At 42.5% G+C, this 16151-nt stretch overlaps 2 gene segments (V, D, J or C); both read right to left on the bottom strand.

The window, feature by feature from the left end:
• Positions 1-1919: 1919 nt before the first annotated feature.
• LOC110309720 lies at positions 1920-2507 on the bottom strand. The segment is given in 2 exon segments: positions 1920-2296; positions 2456-2507. Coding segments are annotated over 2 exon segments (429 nt in total).
• Positions 2508-13631: 11124 nt separating this feature from the next.
• Positions 13632-14403, bottom strand: LOC110309719. The segment is given in 2 exon segments: positions 13632-13927; positions 14364-14403. Coding segments are annotated over 2 exon segments (336 nt in total).
• Positions 14404-16151: the final 1748 nt, after the last annotated feature.

Genomic DNA, 16151 nt, shown 5'->3' with positions numbered 1-16151 from the left:
AAAAAAAAAAAAAACATGGGCTGTTAGCATTTCCCTTGTTTGTCCACTCTGCTGGTTTGTGTTATACTGCCATAATAAACAGCATGACCAAAAACAACTCTGGGAGGAGTTTATTTTATCCTATAGTTTAAAGTCCATCCTGAAGAGGCTTCAGCACAGGAACTCAAGACAGAAAGAAACATGGTGGCAGGAATTAGAGGCCGTGCAGGAATATTACAGACTGGCTTGCTCACTGTGCTCACTTGGCTTGTTTGTTTAATACAACTTAGGACCATCTTCCCAGGGTTGCTACTAGCCAAAGTGGGTTGGACCCTCCAATATCAATCATTAATCAAGAAAATGGGGTAATGTGGTGAAGGCATCATCTGAATTGTGGTTACTCTTCCCAGATGACTGCAGTTTGTACAAAGGTGATCAAATAATAATAATAACCATCACACCCACCATATATCTTCATAGTGAGATACCACTGCTAAAGACACGATACACTTTGCCTGCAGAGCAGAAAGAAATAAATCTGGGGGAGAAAAGACATCTGTAGTACATGTGCATGACCTAGCAGTGAACCTTGAATGTTACAATATCAACTTGCCAGTAAAAAGGGTCCATGGTGCAATAGTGGCATGAAGACTGGGGGTAACCAACAACCTTCTAACTAGATCTGAAACTTGCTTCACAATAGAGAGAGAATTCCTGCCTATTATTTTAAACCTGGTCATAGCCCTAAGGGGTGGGTAATCTACTACTTTTGTCTAACTAAATGGACATGTCAAAGTCCCTTCTAAATATTTATGTTTGTATCTATAAATTAGTGCTGCTCTTAGCCTTGACCAAAGCAGCTTCTGCAATAGACAGGAATTAATACAGATACCATTAGCTGGTCAAAGTACTGAGAGTTCTCATCCCTAAATATGACATCTATATCAACTGCTGCCCAAGGCTCAGGGAACATCTAAGAGGAGGGAACGGAAAGCGTGTAAGAGCCAGAGGACATGGGAAAGTGCTATGAAGTGTTGTCTTCTGGACATGACCTGGCCAATGCACTTGTGAAATTACTGGATTTATGGTCTCCTGCACAAGATCTAGTCAACATCAGTCACCTTTCCAGCAGACAACACTAATTGGCAGAGAAGGTAACCAAATAAAAGGAGAAGACATGAAAATAGGAGGAAAATGTGTTAGGCATTGGGGGTAGGGGACAAAAATGGGGGAATGGAGTGGATATGACTAAGACACATCGTATACATGCATGCAATTATCAAAAATAAAGATTTTTTAAATAGTATATAATAAGTGCCTGGCAACTTTAGTTCCAACACTTGGGAAGCAAAGGCAGATGGATCTCTATAAGTTTGAGGCCAGTATGGTCTACATAGCAGCAAGTTCTAGGCCAAATATGGCTACATGGTGAGACTCTGACTCAAAAATACAAATAAATAAAAGAAAAACCAAGAGAGCCCCAAATTTATCTATCCTGAGCTTTATATGACTGTTATTGTCATGTAATGCACAGTAGCTTATCATTTATTGTACTTTAGTCACCTGGCCTTCAAAATAGAATAAAAGGAATATTTAACAAACATCATTAAAGAATAAAAGATGGCTAAGGTTTAAAAAGCATTGGCTGCTCTTCCAAAAGACCCGATCTGATTTCCAGAGCCCACATGACATCTTACAACCATCTGTAACTCCAGTTCCAAAGGATCCCATGCCCTATTCTGGCCTCAGCCAGCACTAAGCACACAAGTGACAGACATATGCAGCCAAACTACTCATATACATAAAATAATAAAAGTTTACATTTTAAAAAAGAAATTCATTCTCAGTAAAAAGTCTCTTCAAAATTTCTCAGGTCCAATTGAAGCTAACTTTCTGGATATTTTAGAAGTTCATATACTTAAAATACGAAGTGGAAGAAGCTACTTCAAACATTTTCTTAAAGTTGTGCCCCCTGTCTCCAGTCTCAGGTTTATGTGCAGACTGCAGGTGCCTGGGGAGCACTGTGCACTGGCTGCGCAGAAGTACACGGCTGAGTCCTCAGGACGGGCAGCTGTGATGTTCAGAGAGAGATGTTTGTCTGTCTTGTTCAGTATGAGAGTGAGTCCTTGTTCTTCTTTTCTGCCCACATTTGAAAGAACACTAATAAGCAACTGAAGACCTGCTCCCGGCTCTTGCTTGTACCAGAAGAAGTAATAACTGTTAGGGTCTGTGTAGGTGCAGATGATAACGGCGCTGTCTCCCTCCCGGACACTCAGGTGAGGAGGGCGCTGCTCCACCTGCTCCCCTCTGCTCACACCTGTGCAAAAGGAAACAGCAGAAGACCATCAGGCTGCCGTTCTCCAGACTTTGCTTTCCTTCCTACAGTGATTTCAGACATTCTGGAGACGTCCAGTCTGCTCCACAGACTGATAATGAACAGTGACAAACACCTTGTTCCCCAAAAGCTCTCACTCACAGTTCAGCTGCAGCCAGAAGCACAGGAACAAAGGTCCAGTCACTGTCTTCATTGCTCTCTCTCCAAACTCTGGCCTTCAGCCAGACAAGATGCCTCTGTGATCAACTCACCTCCTCTGTCCTCCACAGAACTGAGGCTACTTCAGCTGTCTGCACAGAGGGCTGCTGACTGCAGGCTGCTCTTAAAACAGGCAAGCAAAAAATCCCTTTGTCAGTTTGCAGGAACGGAGATGCTCTGCCCCCTTGTGGTCAGCTTCTTCCTGCTGCACCAGCTGCTCCAGTCCTCTTTGATCCTGTACCTCCAAGACATTCAGACACACTAAATAGTAAGTCAATGAAGTAAGTTCCAAGTGCGTCCAATATCAAAATTGGCATCGTGTAACAGAGAACAAACACGGTGAAAAGATACAGAATTGCATTGCATGTTCTCTGCACACTGTCCAGATCTTTCAGGAAATCTGGGTGTTTTCCATGCTTACTGAACAACAGGATTAGCCTGCTTGCGATCAGGGAACTGGTATCATTTAGTCTGCTAAGCAAATGAAAGGAAACGTCTTCTTCCTCATCCTACTTTTAGATTGTAACAGTAGCAACCAGCTGGGTATCAGATAATCTTTATTCAGCTCTCACAGAGGAAAATACCACCTATGGAAAAAGAACTTAAGCTCAAATATTGGACCGAGGGACAGAGACTCACAAAGTATGTCATACATGTGATATTGCAGGCTTTGCTCCTTCAATCTCTGGTGTTTTCCCAATCCCAAAAAATAAGCAGTGTTGTGGACTATCCTTTAATAAAAGTGGCTAAGTTACTGTACTGGTTAGGTTTTTTTGTCAACACAACACAAGCCATGAACATTTGAGAAGAGAGAACTTCAACTGAGAAAATCAGACTGGCATGTCCACATATCTTGGGGCATTGTCTTGATGTGGGAGAGCCCAGATCACTGTGGGTGGGGCCACCACGTGGCAGGTAGTAGCTAGTGGGTTATATAAGAAGTCATATTAAGCAAGCCATGAGTAGAAAATCAGTAATCAGAACTCCTATCTGGTCTCTGAATCAGTTCCTGCCATAAGTTCCCACAATGATGGACTACATACGACCTTGAAGTTGAGCTGAAATAGATATTTTCCTCTCATGACTAGTTTTTGGTCATGGCTTTTATCACAGCAATAGAATACAAGTACAGTTGCAAGTGTTAATAACAATAGTTCCCTCCAACCAGAAAGTTAGCCTTTAGAATGTGATGAGAAATCTAACATGATTTTGAAATTGTTCCTCTCCAACAATAGATTATCTAAGTGTGATAATTGGAACAAAACATCCCTGAATAGTCTCAAGCATTTAAATCCTTGATCCCTGGTTGGTAGCTATTTAGGAGACTTAAAGGGGGTGACTTTTCTGGAGGAAGTATATCCCTGTGAGCAGGATTTGGGGTTTCAAAATATTATGGGGATCCCACAAAAGATGGGACACAGTTTATAGCCAATTCAAAGTCTTTTTTCCAGATATATGGTACTATTCCCAGGTCTTCAGATCCTAAATATACTGTGGAGTATCTATAGCAAAGGGTTTTCTAAAGCAGAAACCATGTCCTCGAATTTTGCTCAGCAGCTTCAAGGTAGCTTGTCAAAAGTAAGCATTTTAACAGAAGCTAAGTAGTTAGCTGAAGGGGGTTAAGTGCAATCAGGTAATTTAACAGATAACTTAGCTAGGACATTTTGATCTTGGGTTCCTAGAATAGAGCTATGTAACTTTCCACAGAATTCTCCATCAAGGAAATCAAATTCTAGTTAAACTTAAAAAGGACTCAGCAAGAATACAAGGTATAGGAACCTCTTCAGTCTTGCCCTCTCACAAAAAGCCATGAAACACCCCCAGTTTGTCCTCTGCTTCTTGTGTGTGATTCAAGATGTGAACTCTCAGCTGCTGTTTTAACTGCCTAGTGCCTGGTTCCTCCACTCTGCCAACATGGGCAGATGCAAACTCCAAAGGAACTCTTTCTTCTGTAAACTCTTTCTTCTGTAAAAATTACTTGACGAAGTAATAGAGAAGTCATTAATACCCTGAGGTTATGGATATGTGGCTTACTTTTATTGCAAAGACGACATAAAATATTAGGCCAATAATTGATAGACTATAAACAACTACATGTTTCTTCCAGCTCTGTGTGTGTGTGTGTGTGTGTGTGTGTGTGTGTGTGTGTGTGTGTGTGTGAAGGTCTATTACAAAGATTCCCCTACTGATGGCTGGTTCTCTACCAATTCAGAATCCAAACCTAAAACTCTAGTCCGATTTTTACTGAGGTTTCAAAATTGCTACTCCAATGTCCTTTCAGTGGGTTGATTCAAAGAAGGAGGCTGAACATGAGGATGAACTTCTATGAACTCAAAATTAAGTCAAGCTGAACAGGGGTATGGTGCACACACCAAGTTGCCATCTAGAAGATTATACTTATCCCCTGAAGCTCTTTTCTTTCTTTTCCTTTTCTTTTTTCTTTTCTTTTTTCTTTTCTTTTCTTTTCTTTGAATGTTGATAGTACATAGACCCAACACTGACCAAAGCAGTGACATCAGAAACTACCACTGTAAGGGCAGGTTCTCATTCTAACATCCTGTTCCCCAATTAATTCTGATTTGTCAGTAAAGAAGGCCAGGGGTCAATTGCTGGGCAGAAGGTATAGATAGGACTTCCGGGTCCTAGGAGGAGAAGGCAGACACAGAGAAGAGAGGGCTTTCTACCATGTTTTGGAACAGGAGAACACAGCAACCTTGTGAGGTCTCCGGGAGAGCTGGGGTTGTAGCCTCCACTAAAGGCAGGTGGCCAAGGAATTTGGCAGAGGCTAGGTGGGACTAGCCACTGACATTTAGGAAAAGTAGAGAGATGAAGATAATAAATTAGTAAGGGCACTGAGTGGGTGTGGCAAGGTAGGAGATATCTGTGCCCAGCAATTGTGCCAAGAAGACAAATTCTAAAATAACAAAAAAAACGTGTGTTTGTGTTTTATCTGACAATTCAGGGAAGCTAGATGGGGGCTAGTAGCACAAAAGGGAAGCCAGGAGGGGCCAAAGTGTGGTCCAATTCCTGGCAGAGGTGGTAGCTTTTTAAAACTACATGCAACATACCACCATGAGGGGGACATTGATATTACTCCTTCTCAGGCTCACATAATATCACAGAAGACTGGGTAGAAAGAATAAAAGACCTTATCAACAGAATGCAGCTTGCTGGGACGCTATCTTCTGGGCATGATGTGGTGTGGGACTCTTCAACTCACAGCTGCTCTGATTCTCTGCACGAGATTGAGGCCTGTCAACATCCAACCATGGAGGGGAAGGGATTCATGGGGCCCTACCTGAGGATTTATAGGCAGTTGATGGCTGCGAGAAATATTTTCTTCAATAATTCAGCCCCTGATAGTTCATGTTCATGCTCCTGCAAATAATCTCTTACTCATAATTCTGTAAGCAATCCCAATAAAAGACACTGAATCAAGAAAGGAAGAGAGAGAGAGAGAGAGAGAAAGAAGAATAGAGAGTAGAGGGGCATAAGAAGGGGATCAGTTGGAGGGATGGCAACAAGAGAATGATCATGAGCAAAACACATTATATACATGTATGGACTGTCAAAATGAAACCCACTATTATAATCAGTGTTGTCTTAGTTACTTTTCTATTGCTGTAATAAGACATCATGACCAAGACAACTTATAAAAGAAAGGATTTAATTGGGAGAGGGCTTGATTACAGCTTCAGAGAGTGAGTCTATGACAGTCATGGAGAGAAACATGGCAGCAGGCAGGCAGAGTATGACTCTGGAGCAGTAGCTGGAAGTTTACAACTTATCCACAAGTAGGAGGCAGAAAGAAGGCTAGATGGTGCCTAACTTGGGCTTTTGAAACCTCAAAGTCTGCCCCTAGTGACACACCTCCTCCAATAAGGCCACACCTCCTAATACTTCTCAAAACACCTCCAACTAACTGAGAACTAGCTATAACTGGGAACCAAGTGTTTAAATATATGAGCCTATGAGAGCCATTCTCATTCAAGCAACCACAAGGATTGATTTTTTTTTTTTTTACTTAAAAAAAGGAACTAAATTAGAAGTGGAGGCTGGGGTGGTGGTTGTAATTCCAGTACTTTAAAAGCAGAGGCAAAAGAGTGGTCACAAATTCAAGGCCAGCCCCATTTACATAGCAAGTTTTAGGCAAAAACAGAAAATGGAAAGAGGTAGGGAGAGGACCAAGACAGAAAATGGAGGAGAAGTATAAAGATAGAAATAAGTCTGGCAGCAGGGACAGATATAAAAGAAAGGGGAGAGAGAGAGAGAGAGAGAGGTGAGGAAGGGACAGAGGGATCCTAAAACCCTAATCACAGAGCTTATACTTCTACTACTTAGTATATTAATAATGTTTTATATATAATAATAAGCTAGAACCAACTCTGTGAAAGAGAGCCAGAACACAGCTCAGCTGTTTCTAACATTGCTGGTTAACTTTCCTCTGACTCCTACTTTAAATTTAGTTGAATCTCATAGTTCACAGGTACAGTCTCAAATTATTTAAAAAGTTGCATACTGGTTGGTTATAGTGGTTTGTGTCTGTTACTCCACCAGACAGGAAACTAAGGCAGACAGGATGGAGTGGAAGGTTGTCCTGGGTTATTTATATAGCAAGTTCCAGACCAGCCTGCATAGTAAGATGCTATGTCAAGAAGAAGGAAGGGAGGGACAGAGAGAAAAAGGAAAGGAAGGAAGAGAAAGAGGAAGGGAAGGGGAAAGAAAGAAGGGAGGGAGGGAGGGAGGGAGGGAAAATGAAGGAGGGAGGAAGGAAGAGACAGAGGAAGGGAGGGAAATCTTACCATTCCTCCAGTCAAACCATCTTTCCTTCCAACATACATGGACACACCCAAGTAAAGAAGGTTTGTTTAGCCATGTTACATCTGTGCAATAAGAAAGACAAGCCTTTTAGTGCATTATAAAATAAAACACTCAGACCAAATCCATGTGATGGTATTGATACTTCTTCTCAAAGTGCTGCCTCTGACCTGCTTGAAGCTGTTGCCTTCCACATGATCCTCCAGCCATCTGTTTTTAAAATTACTTCATAAATAATTGACCAAGCTAAGCATCTCCAGTAGTTTAAAGAATACCTTCAATATAAATGAAGAGCAAGACATTATCTAACTCTTCCAAGACTGACACTCAAGACTTAGGAAATCTTGGCCAGCATATGCAAAAGCCCCCAGTTCAATGCCCTTGTAACAGAAAGACACAAAATGGTCTTTAAATCTCAGTTCACACCTCCTTCTAATAGAGACCTCACAGACTGGGAGAAGTCCAGGTATACTGCACTCCCACCTTACCCCAAAATTTCCCTACTCTCTCACTCTTTCACCATCCTCCCATCCTCTCCCTAGTCCCATGCCCTCCTATTTGCAGTGCCCTAGTCTCCAAGAGGTGCCTAGACTCAACGCTCTACCAGAGACCAAGCAGACCAGAAGAAGTACAGGTAAGACATCAGACCACCAAACTACCCAACTCTCTCAGCTGCTGTCCACTCTACCTTCAGTCCCACACCACCAGGAGTCTTCCTGCTCTATCAGAGACCACACAGACCAGAAGATCAGAGAAGAAACAGAAACCAAGCACCAAAATACCCATCCAGCAAAAGCAAACTCAGTACATAGACCTTTAAGTACCCCAGACCCAGATATCAAAAGGCCAGGATAAGAAAAAAGAAGAAAACAACAGCCAGGAAAAATGTCACCACCAGAACCCAGCTATCCTACTGCAGCTAGCCCTGATTATTCCAACACAACAAAAGCAAAAGAAAATGAACTTAAAATCAACTTTATGAAGATGATTGAGGTCCTAAAGGAGGAAATTAACAAATCCTTTAAAGAAAACCAAAGAAAATAGAAGCAATTTTTAAAAGCACAAACTAAGGGAATTTAGGAAAATAAAAGTCAAGGTGAACGAACAGGAACCCCAGATCCAAGCATCACCAACAGAATATAGGAGATGGAAGAGAATGCATTGAAGATATGACAAAAGAAATAGATTCGTTGGTCAAAGAAAATGTTGAATCTAAAAAGTTTCTGACAAGAAACATCCTGGAAATCTGAGACACTATAAAAAGACCAAACCTAAGCATAATAAGAGTAGAAAAAGGAGAAATCGAATATATATTTCAAATAGACTGGTAGTGGGTAGAGACAGGAACAGTAAAGACTATGTTACAGGAGTTGGGAGGGAGAGTACTGGGAGAGAACTAGAATTGAAAGGAAATTCGGAGGTGGCAGAGTAGAAACCTAGAGCAATGGAAACTCCCAGGAAACTATTAGGGTGACCCTAGTTAAGACTCCTAGTCATAGGGCATAAGCCAGAACCAATTATCTCCTATAACCATGCAAAACTTCTAATGGAGGGATAGGGTCATCAACCCAGCTACAAAACCTTTGACCTACAATTTGTCCTGCCAGCATGATGTACTGGGGTAAGGGTGGTACTCCCACTTGTGGGAGTGGCTAAACAATAATTGGTCCAGCTTGAGACTCGTGCCATGAGAAGAAGTCCACCCTTGACACTGGCCTTGACACTGTACCAGAAACCAGAAGCCGGATGGCCAGGGACCTTGGATAGAACCAAAACTTGCCAGACAAAAAGAAAAAAAGGTAAAAAAAAATTATTCCTAATGAATTCTACTACACTCATAGACAGAAGCCTAGCATAATCACCATCAGAAAGACTCCATCCAGCAGCTGATAGAATCAGATGCTGAGACCTAGAGCCAAACATTAGGCAGAACTCAGTGAATCCTGTGGAAGAAGAAGAGGAAGGATTGTAGGAATCAGAGGGTGAAAGACGCCACAAGAAAACCCTTCAGAATCCACAATCCTCTGGATTCATAGGGGCTCACTGAGCATGAACTGACAATTGGGGAGCCTGCATAGGTCTAACCTAGGCCTTCTACATATATGTCATAGTTGTGTAGCTTATGTTCATGTGGGACTCCTAACAAGGGGAGCCGAGACTGTCCCTGACATTTTTGCCTGCTTTGGGGACTTTTATCCTCCTACTGGGGACACCTCATCCAGGCTTCATATGAGGGATAACACCTAGTCAGATTGCAAGTTCATATGCTGTGTTTGGTAGATATGCCTGGGAGACCTGTCCTTTTCTGAGAAGATATGGAGAAGTATATGGGGGAGGGAAGAGGAGGGAGAGAAGGAACTGGAAGGAGAGAAGGGAGGGGAAACTGGTCAGAATGTAATATCCAAGAAAATAAATTAATAAAAAATTCAGAAGAGTAAATCTCTGTTCACATATTGTCACATCATTACATATACATAATTAACAATCTCATATAATGTAGGTAAATTATAAAAATATAAATGCAAAATCATAAATTATAGCTATCTGCTGGTATTGACATTTGAGTGAATTGTATCTGTTTGTTTTTCAGATAGTTTTTCTGTGACACTAAAGCTGTCCTCAAATTCATGATTTTGTGAAATAAAAACTGACAGGTTCTTTGGAAAGTCATTTGGATGGTGTTTTGCTGGGGCAAACACGTGAAGGAACATTTAGTTAAAGTGGACACAGGTGTGAAAGGCTAAGGCAAACTCGTGAAGGAATGTTTTGCTAAAGCAGACACAGAAGAGAGGCTGTTCTGCTAAAGCAAGCACATGAAGGAACACGTGATAAAGGATTCTTTGCTAATGACACAAATGTATTGGTTCACCTTACATTGTGTAGTTGAGCTGTATTTGTTAGAGAGAAACACAGCAAAAAACTTCTGGTGGTGTGCTGCAGTTTCTTGCTACTTCTGCAGACTCAGGCTGATTGGATGCATGTGCTGAGGCAAGGCTCATGGAGGACACGTGATGTTTGGAGGGTATAAATAGGACTTCACAGAGTGAAGGAGACAGCTTGGCTTGCTGGTACAGTTAGCTGTGTGAGGCTTGTGGATCTCACAGCATCGCTAACCTTCAGTTCCCTGAGAGAGGCACAGCAGAGAACTTCTCCTGGTGTTCCTGCCAGTCCCTCTGAGACTGAGGCCTGGCTGTCTTTGCTAGGTTGTGTCACCACTGATGCTAACCCAACTCTACTGAACTGGACTGCTGATGTATTCATGGAGTGTTTGCGTGGGTTGAGCTGCCACTGCCTGCTAACCTGTGAACTGAACTGCTGATTTCCAGACAACACAGACGGGAGTTGCTCCAAAGAACCTTTTTAAACAGGTCCAACTTCCCCCACCCCAACTCCTGTATCCTTTCTTTTCCACTACCTCAGTGGGGAGGGGTGTTACAAGAGAGTTCAAAGTGTTTAAGAACCATCGTTAAATACAAGATTTAAAAAAATTGAAGTTACAATTCTCCTGCTTTTACCTCCCTAGTGCTGGGATTATATGCATGCACACCACACACTGCTTCGTTTTGTTTCCTGTTTCCACCTTTCTATCGTAGTTCTCTAGGTCCTCCTAAAATACCTATTGTAATAGTCTTGTGGCAGTGACCCCTATTAGTTCCTGCTTTCTGATATTTATAGCCTGGGTGATCCCCTCCCCTATATGCCTGTGTTTTTTGTGATGCAGACACCCAATAGGATGCAGGAAGAGAGACCTGCCACCTTATGGGAGAAATCCTACTTCTGTGTTCTTGGGGATGTGAGCTGCCATGTGAGAATGTCAGCACCAGCTGGAGAGACCCTATAGATAGTCATATATTCTGACTTTTTATTTATTTTTATTTTATGACAATGAGTTGGGGGTGCATACGTGCATGCTTTCCTTCCTTTGGTTTGCTGGTATGGGGTTATTATTTCCTATGTTCTTGGGTGTAATTAATCTCCTTGTGTTGGAGTTTTTCTTCTGGTATCCTCTGTAGGGTGGGTTAGTGGAAAGATATTGTTTAAATTTGGTTTTGTTATGAATACCTTATTTTCTCCACCTATGGTGATTGAAAGATTTGCTGGATATAGTAGTCTGGGCTGGCATCTGTGATCTCTCAGAGACTGTAAGACATCTGTCCAGGTTCTTCAGACTTTGAAAGTCTCTTTTGAGAAGTTCTGAGAATTCTAGTTGATCCGTCTTTATATGTTACTTAGCCTTTAATCCCTTGTGACTTTTAATATTCTTTCCTTTGTTCTGTACATTTAGTGTTTTGATTATTGTGTGGCAGGAGGATTTTCTTTTCTGGTACAATCTCTTTGGTGTTCTTTAAGCTTCTTGTATGTTTATAGGCATCTCTTTCTTTAGGTTAGGGAAATTTCCTTCTGTGGTTTTGCTGAAGGTATTTTCTGGGCCTTTAAACTGGGAGTCTTCTACTCCTATGATTCTTAGGTTTGGTCTTTTTGTAGTGTCCTAAATTTCTTGGATATTTTATGTTAGAAACGTTTTAGCTTCAGCATTTTCCATATCTTCTAAGCCTGAGATTCTCTCTTCTATCTCTTATATTCTGTTGGTGCTGCCTGAGTCTGTAGTTTCGGTTCTCTTCCCTAGGTTTTCCATCTCCAGAACTGCCTCAGTTTGTGTTTTCCTTATTGCTTCTATTTCTGTTTTTAGGTCTTAGGCAGTTTTATCCATTTTCTTCACCTGTTTGATTGTATTTCCCTGTAATTTCTTATATTTATTCATTATTATTTGATTGCGTGTTCCTGTATTTCTTTAAGGGATTTATCATTTCCTCTTTAAAGGCTTCTATCATCTTCATAAGGTTAGATTTAAAGTCATTTTCTTTGGCCTCAGGTGTGTTAGTATATCCAGGGCTTGCTGTAGTAGGATAACTGGGTACTGGTGATGCCTTATTACCTTGGCTTTTGTTGATTGTTTTCTTAGGCTCTCCTTTACCCATTGGTTGTTCCTTGTGTTGGGAAGCCTAGCAGTTCCTGCTGTCAGCAGGCCTCTGGGATTGCAGGGAAAGCTGGTTGACCCTGGTGGCAGCAGGCTTCCAAGGAAGCAGGCAGAACTATGGTCTGGAAAATGAAGTGCAGAGGGGCCAGAGCAAAGCTGTCTGCTGCTGGGTTTGCCTAGAGGGGCCAGCGGTCCCTCATAGCTGCAGGCCTCTGGGATTGAAGTTAGAGACATACCAAAAGAAGGAGCAAAGAGGGTACTGGGCTTGCCAGGGGATGCAGGGGGAAAGGGCTTAAGGCTTGGGCATCTCACCTGGTTGCTCTGGCAACAGGTCTCCAGGGATGTGGGCAGTGGCTGTAGCAAAATGTGCTCTTTTTTTTTTTTTTTTAGATATATTCTTTATTTACATATCAAATTTTATCCCCTTTCCTCTTTTACCCTCCAAGAATCCCCTATCCCATCCCCCCTCGCCCTGCTCACTATCTCACCCACTCCCACTTCACTGTTCTGGCATTTCCCTACACTGGGGCATCAAGCCTTCACAGAACCAAGGACCACTCCTCCCATTGATGTCTAACAAGACTATCATCTGCTACATGTGCAGCTGGAACCATGGGTCCCTCCATGCGTACTCTTTGGTTGGTGGTTTAGTCCCTGGGAGCTCTGGGGGTACTGGTTGGTTCATATTGTTGTTCCTCCTATGGGGCTGCAAACCCCTTCAGCTCCTTGAGTCCTTTCTCTAGCTCCTCCATTGGGAACCCTGTGCTCACAGACCACATGAAGCTCAAGAAAAAGGAAGACCAAAGTGTGGATACTTTGGTCCTTCTTAGAAGGGAGAACAAAACACCCATGGGAGATGATACAGAGACAAAATGTGAGCAAAGACTGAAGGAAAGGCCATCCAGAGACTGCCCTACCTGGGGATCCATCCCATATACAGATACCAAACCCAGTTGTGGATGCTAACAAGTGCTTTCTGACAGGAGCCTGATATAGCTGTCTCCTGAGAGGCTCTGCAAGTACCTGACAAATACAAAGGTGGATGCACTCAGCCAACCACTGGACTGAGCAAAAAAGTGGTCTTAACCACTGAACCATTTCTCCATCCCCTGCCCTCTTACTTTTTAAATTTAACACTGTCAAAACTGAAATGCCTATATGAAATTGAATGAATTTTAAACTAGGTAACAAAAACGTAGGTAACATAAGAATGCACGCTTACACCTTCTAAAAATAAAAATGCAGTGGAACTTTGCAGAGCACTGTGTCTGTACTTCCACCTACCCCACCACAGGATACTGCACAGGTGCAGAGCCAGCTGTCTCACTGTGTGTCAGTCACAATGCAGTAATACACAGCAGCGTCTCTCAGGGAAACCCAGGGCAGGCTCAGAGTGCTGAGCTTCCGGTCAGCAGAGATAAACAGAGATGCCACTTCATTTGCCACATAGTCCTTATATCCTTGAATGATAAACTGTGGTCCCTGGGGGGGGACCTGCCGGTACCAGTAGATGTACTCGCTTGTAGCAATGTTTGTATGGCTGCAGGACACATTCACTTCTTGCCCTTCATAGGCCTCCATGGAGGGGGGCTGGGTGGTCTTGGCAAGGCTCCACGAGACTGTAGGAACAAACACATTCCTCATTCCTATCCTGAAACAACATGATTAGAATCCCTCTGCAGTTCACACAGCTGTTTCTCAGTCGAGCCTACCCCTTACTCTTCCTGCTTACAGATATCCAATTTACTTTCCATTTGTGATTCAGATTAAAATTATCCTTTCCTCTAATTCAAAGGATGCCAGGATCACAGGTACAGTGGTAGCAGCTACTGTCTCCCTCCCTTGCATGGATGTGAGTGAACAGTGACCGTAAATACCTTTCCCAACCCCAACACATGCTTCACATAAAGGCTGAGGAAAGGCCAGCGATGAATAACACCACAAAGTTTTCCTGGGCATCTTGGATAAAGGGCAGTTGGCCTGCCTAGTTGAAGATCCCTGGTTCAACATTCAAAAGCCCCGGTCCTAATTCCTCTTAGTCCAAAAAGAACTCACCCAAGATCAGGAGCACAGTCACTTTTGCCACCTGCTTCATATTCTCTTTTAAGCACAGGCCCAGATTCCAGATTCTTTGGTGAGTCTGAGCTTAGACCAGAATACGAACCAAGGAGGAGACTCAGAAGCCACTGCCAGGCAACAACCACTCTTGCTTTCCCTCATCTGGGTATGCTCCCCAGAGAACAGCCAATAGCAGGGCAGCAACTGCTAGGGGAGCACCATCCTTTCAAATTGCAAAGCCCCAAAGCAAAAGGAAGTAGAGGAGTAGGAAGTGGGGGGGAGGGGCACCCACCCTCTGAGTGTAGCAGTCTGGGTTTCACATTAAATGTTTGGTACGGGCTAATCCATTAGGGCATCATAAAGCAACTACAGGACAGGTAGATTCACTCATGCTCTTCTTTCCCCGTCCCTGTGGGTCAGCCCCAGGGGGAGGTCAGCTACTGTAGACATCCAACACTCACAGACTCAGGAACAGTCATATCACTAAGCAAACTCTTTTTTATTAGCTAGCATGCTGTGGCCTGAAATATGCTCCAGAAGATAAACCACAAAACCCTAAATTCCAAAAAAGATCGGATGAAACGTCTAAACTGGGATCTTCCCTCTCCTAATACATGGGTATCTGTTAAGGATCCCAGGTCCACATATTACCTATTTTCCAAGTACTGTATCAAATAGGGAAGCAGACCCCACCCCCACCCTGTGAATCCACATTATCAGAGAGCTTAGATGCTTGGTGTGGAGCAATTCATGGAATTCCAGGGAGAAACTGAGACAACAAGCTTCTTTCATTAATGAGACTTAGACCCCAAAAGGGAAACCCTGTTAGAAAAAAAAATAGGAGAGAGAAGGGGGCAAGGAATTGCAGTTTTAAATATATAAAATAGACACCACGGTCTGTTGCAATACCAAGTTTTCTGAAAGGCAAGTTTCAGTCCGCCAAGGAAATATAACTCTGAAGAAGTGTGAAAATAGAGAGATGGGGAAGGAGAGTGCTAAAGCCTTATATTACAAGGAAGGACTGGGGTTTCTTCAGTAAAGAAGCAACGAAGAAAAAGCAAGCTCCCAAAATAAAGGCTTGGGGTTATTATAGTAAACATATAAATATACAAAATAATATATTACATATTTATATATTCTATATTGATTATTAAAATAATAAATATGATATATACATATACAAGAATTAAAACATGAGCACAGTTTCCAGATAACCTTCCACTATGCCGTACCTGTAAATTATATAGGCTATTGCACACATTCTAAAAACACTCAGTCTACAAACAGTAGCAGTGAGTTTAATAGTACAATAAATGCCACAGACCCTCTGGGCCCCTTTGTCTGCATGGAAAGGGTCTCTAGTCGCAGGTGGGCAAAGTGTTGGATGAAATGACAGACAGATGCACACAGGAGAGGTTGTGTAGAATCTGAATGTAATTTGTCAAAACGAGCATCAAACATTTTTTTATTACAGCTTTTCCTCAATTACATTTCCAATGCTATCCCAAAAGTCCCCCATTCCTTCCCCCCTACTTCCCTACATACCCATTGCCATTTTTTTGGCCCTGGCATTCCCCTACACTGGGGCATATAAAGTTTGCAATGTCCATCTCTTTCCAGTGATGGCCGACTAGGCCATCTTTTGATACATATGCAGCTAGAGTCAAGAGCTCCCGGGTACTGGTTAGTTCATAATGTTGTTCCACCCATAGGGTTGCGGATCCCTTCAGCTCCTTTGGTACTTTCTCCAGCTCCTCCATTGGGGGCCCTGTGATCCATTCACTA

Source organism: Mus caroli, chromosome 14 (genome assembly GCF_900094665.2).
Source record: "Mus caroli chromosome 14, CAROLI_EIJ_v1.1, whole genome shotgun sequence".
Lineage (NCBI taxonomy): Eukaryota > Metazoa > Chordata > Mammalia > Rodentia > Muridae > Mus > Mus caroli.
Note: the sequence above shows the minus strand (reverse complement) of the source record. Positions and strands in the feature narration are given on the sequence as shown.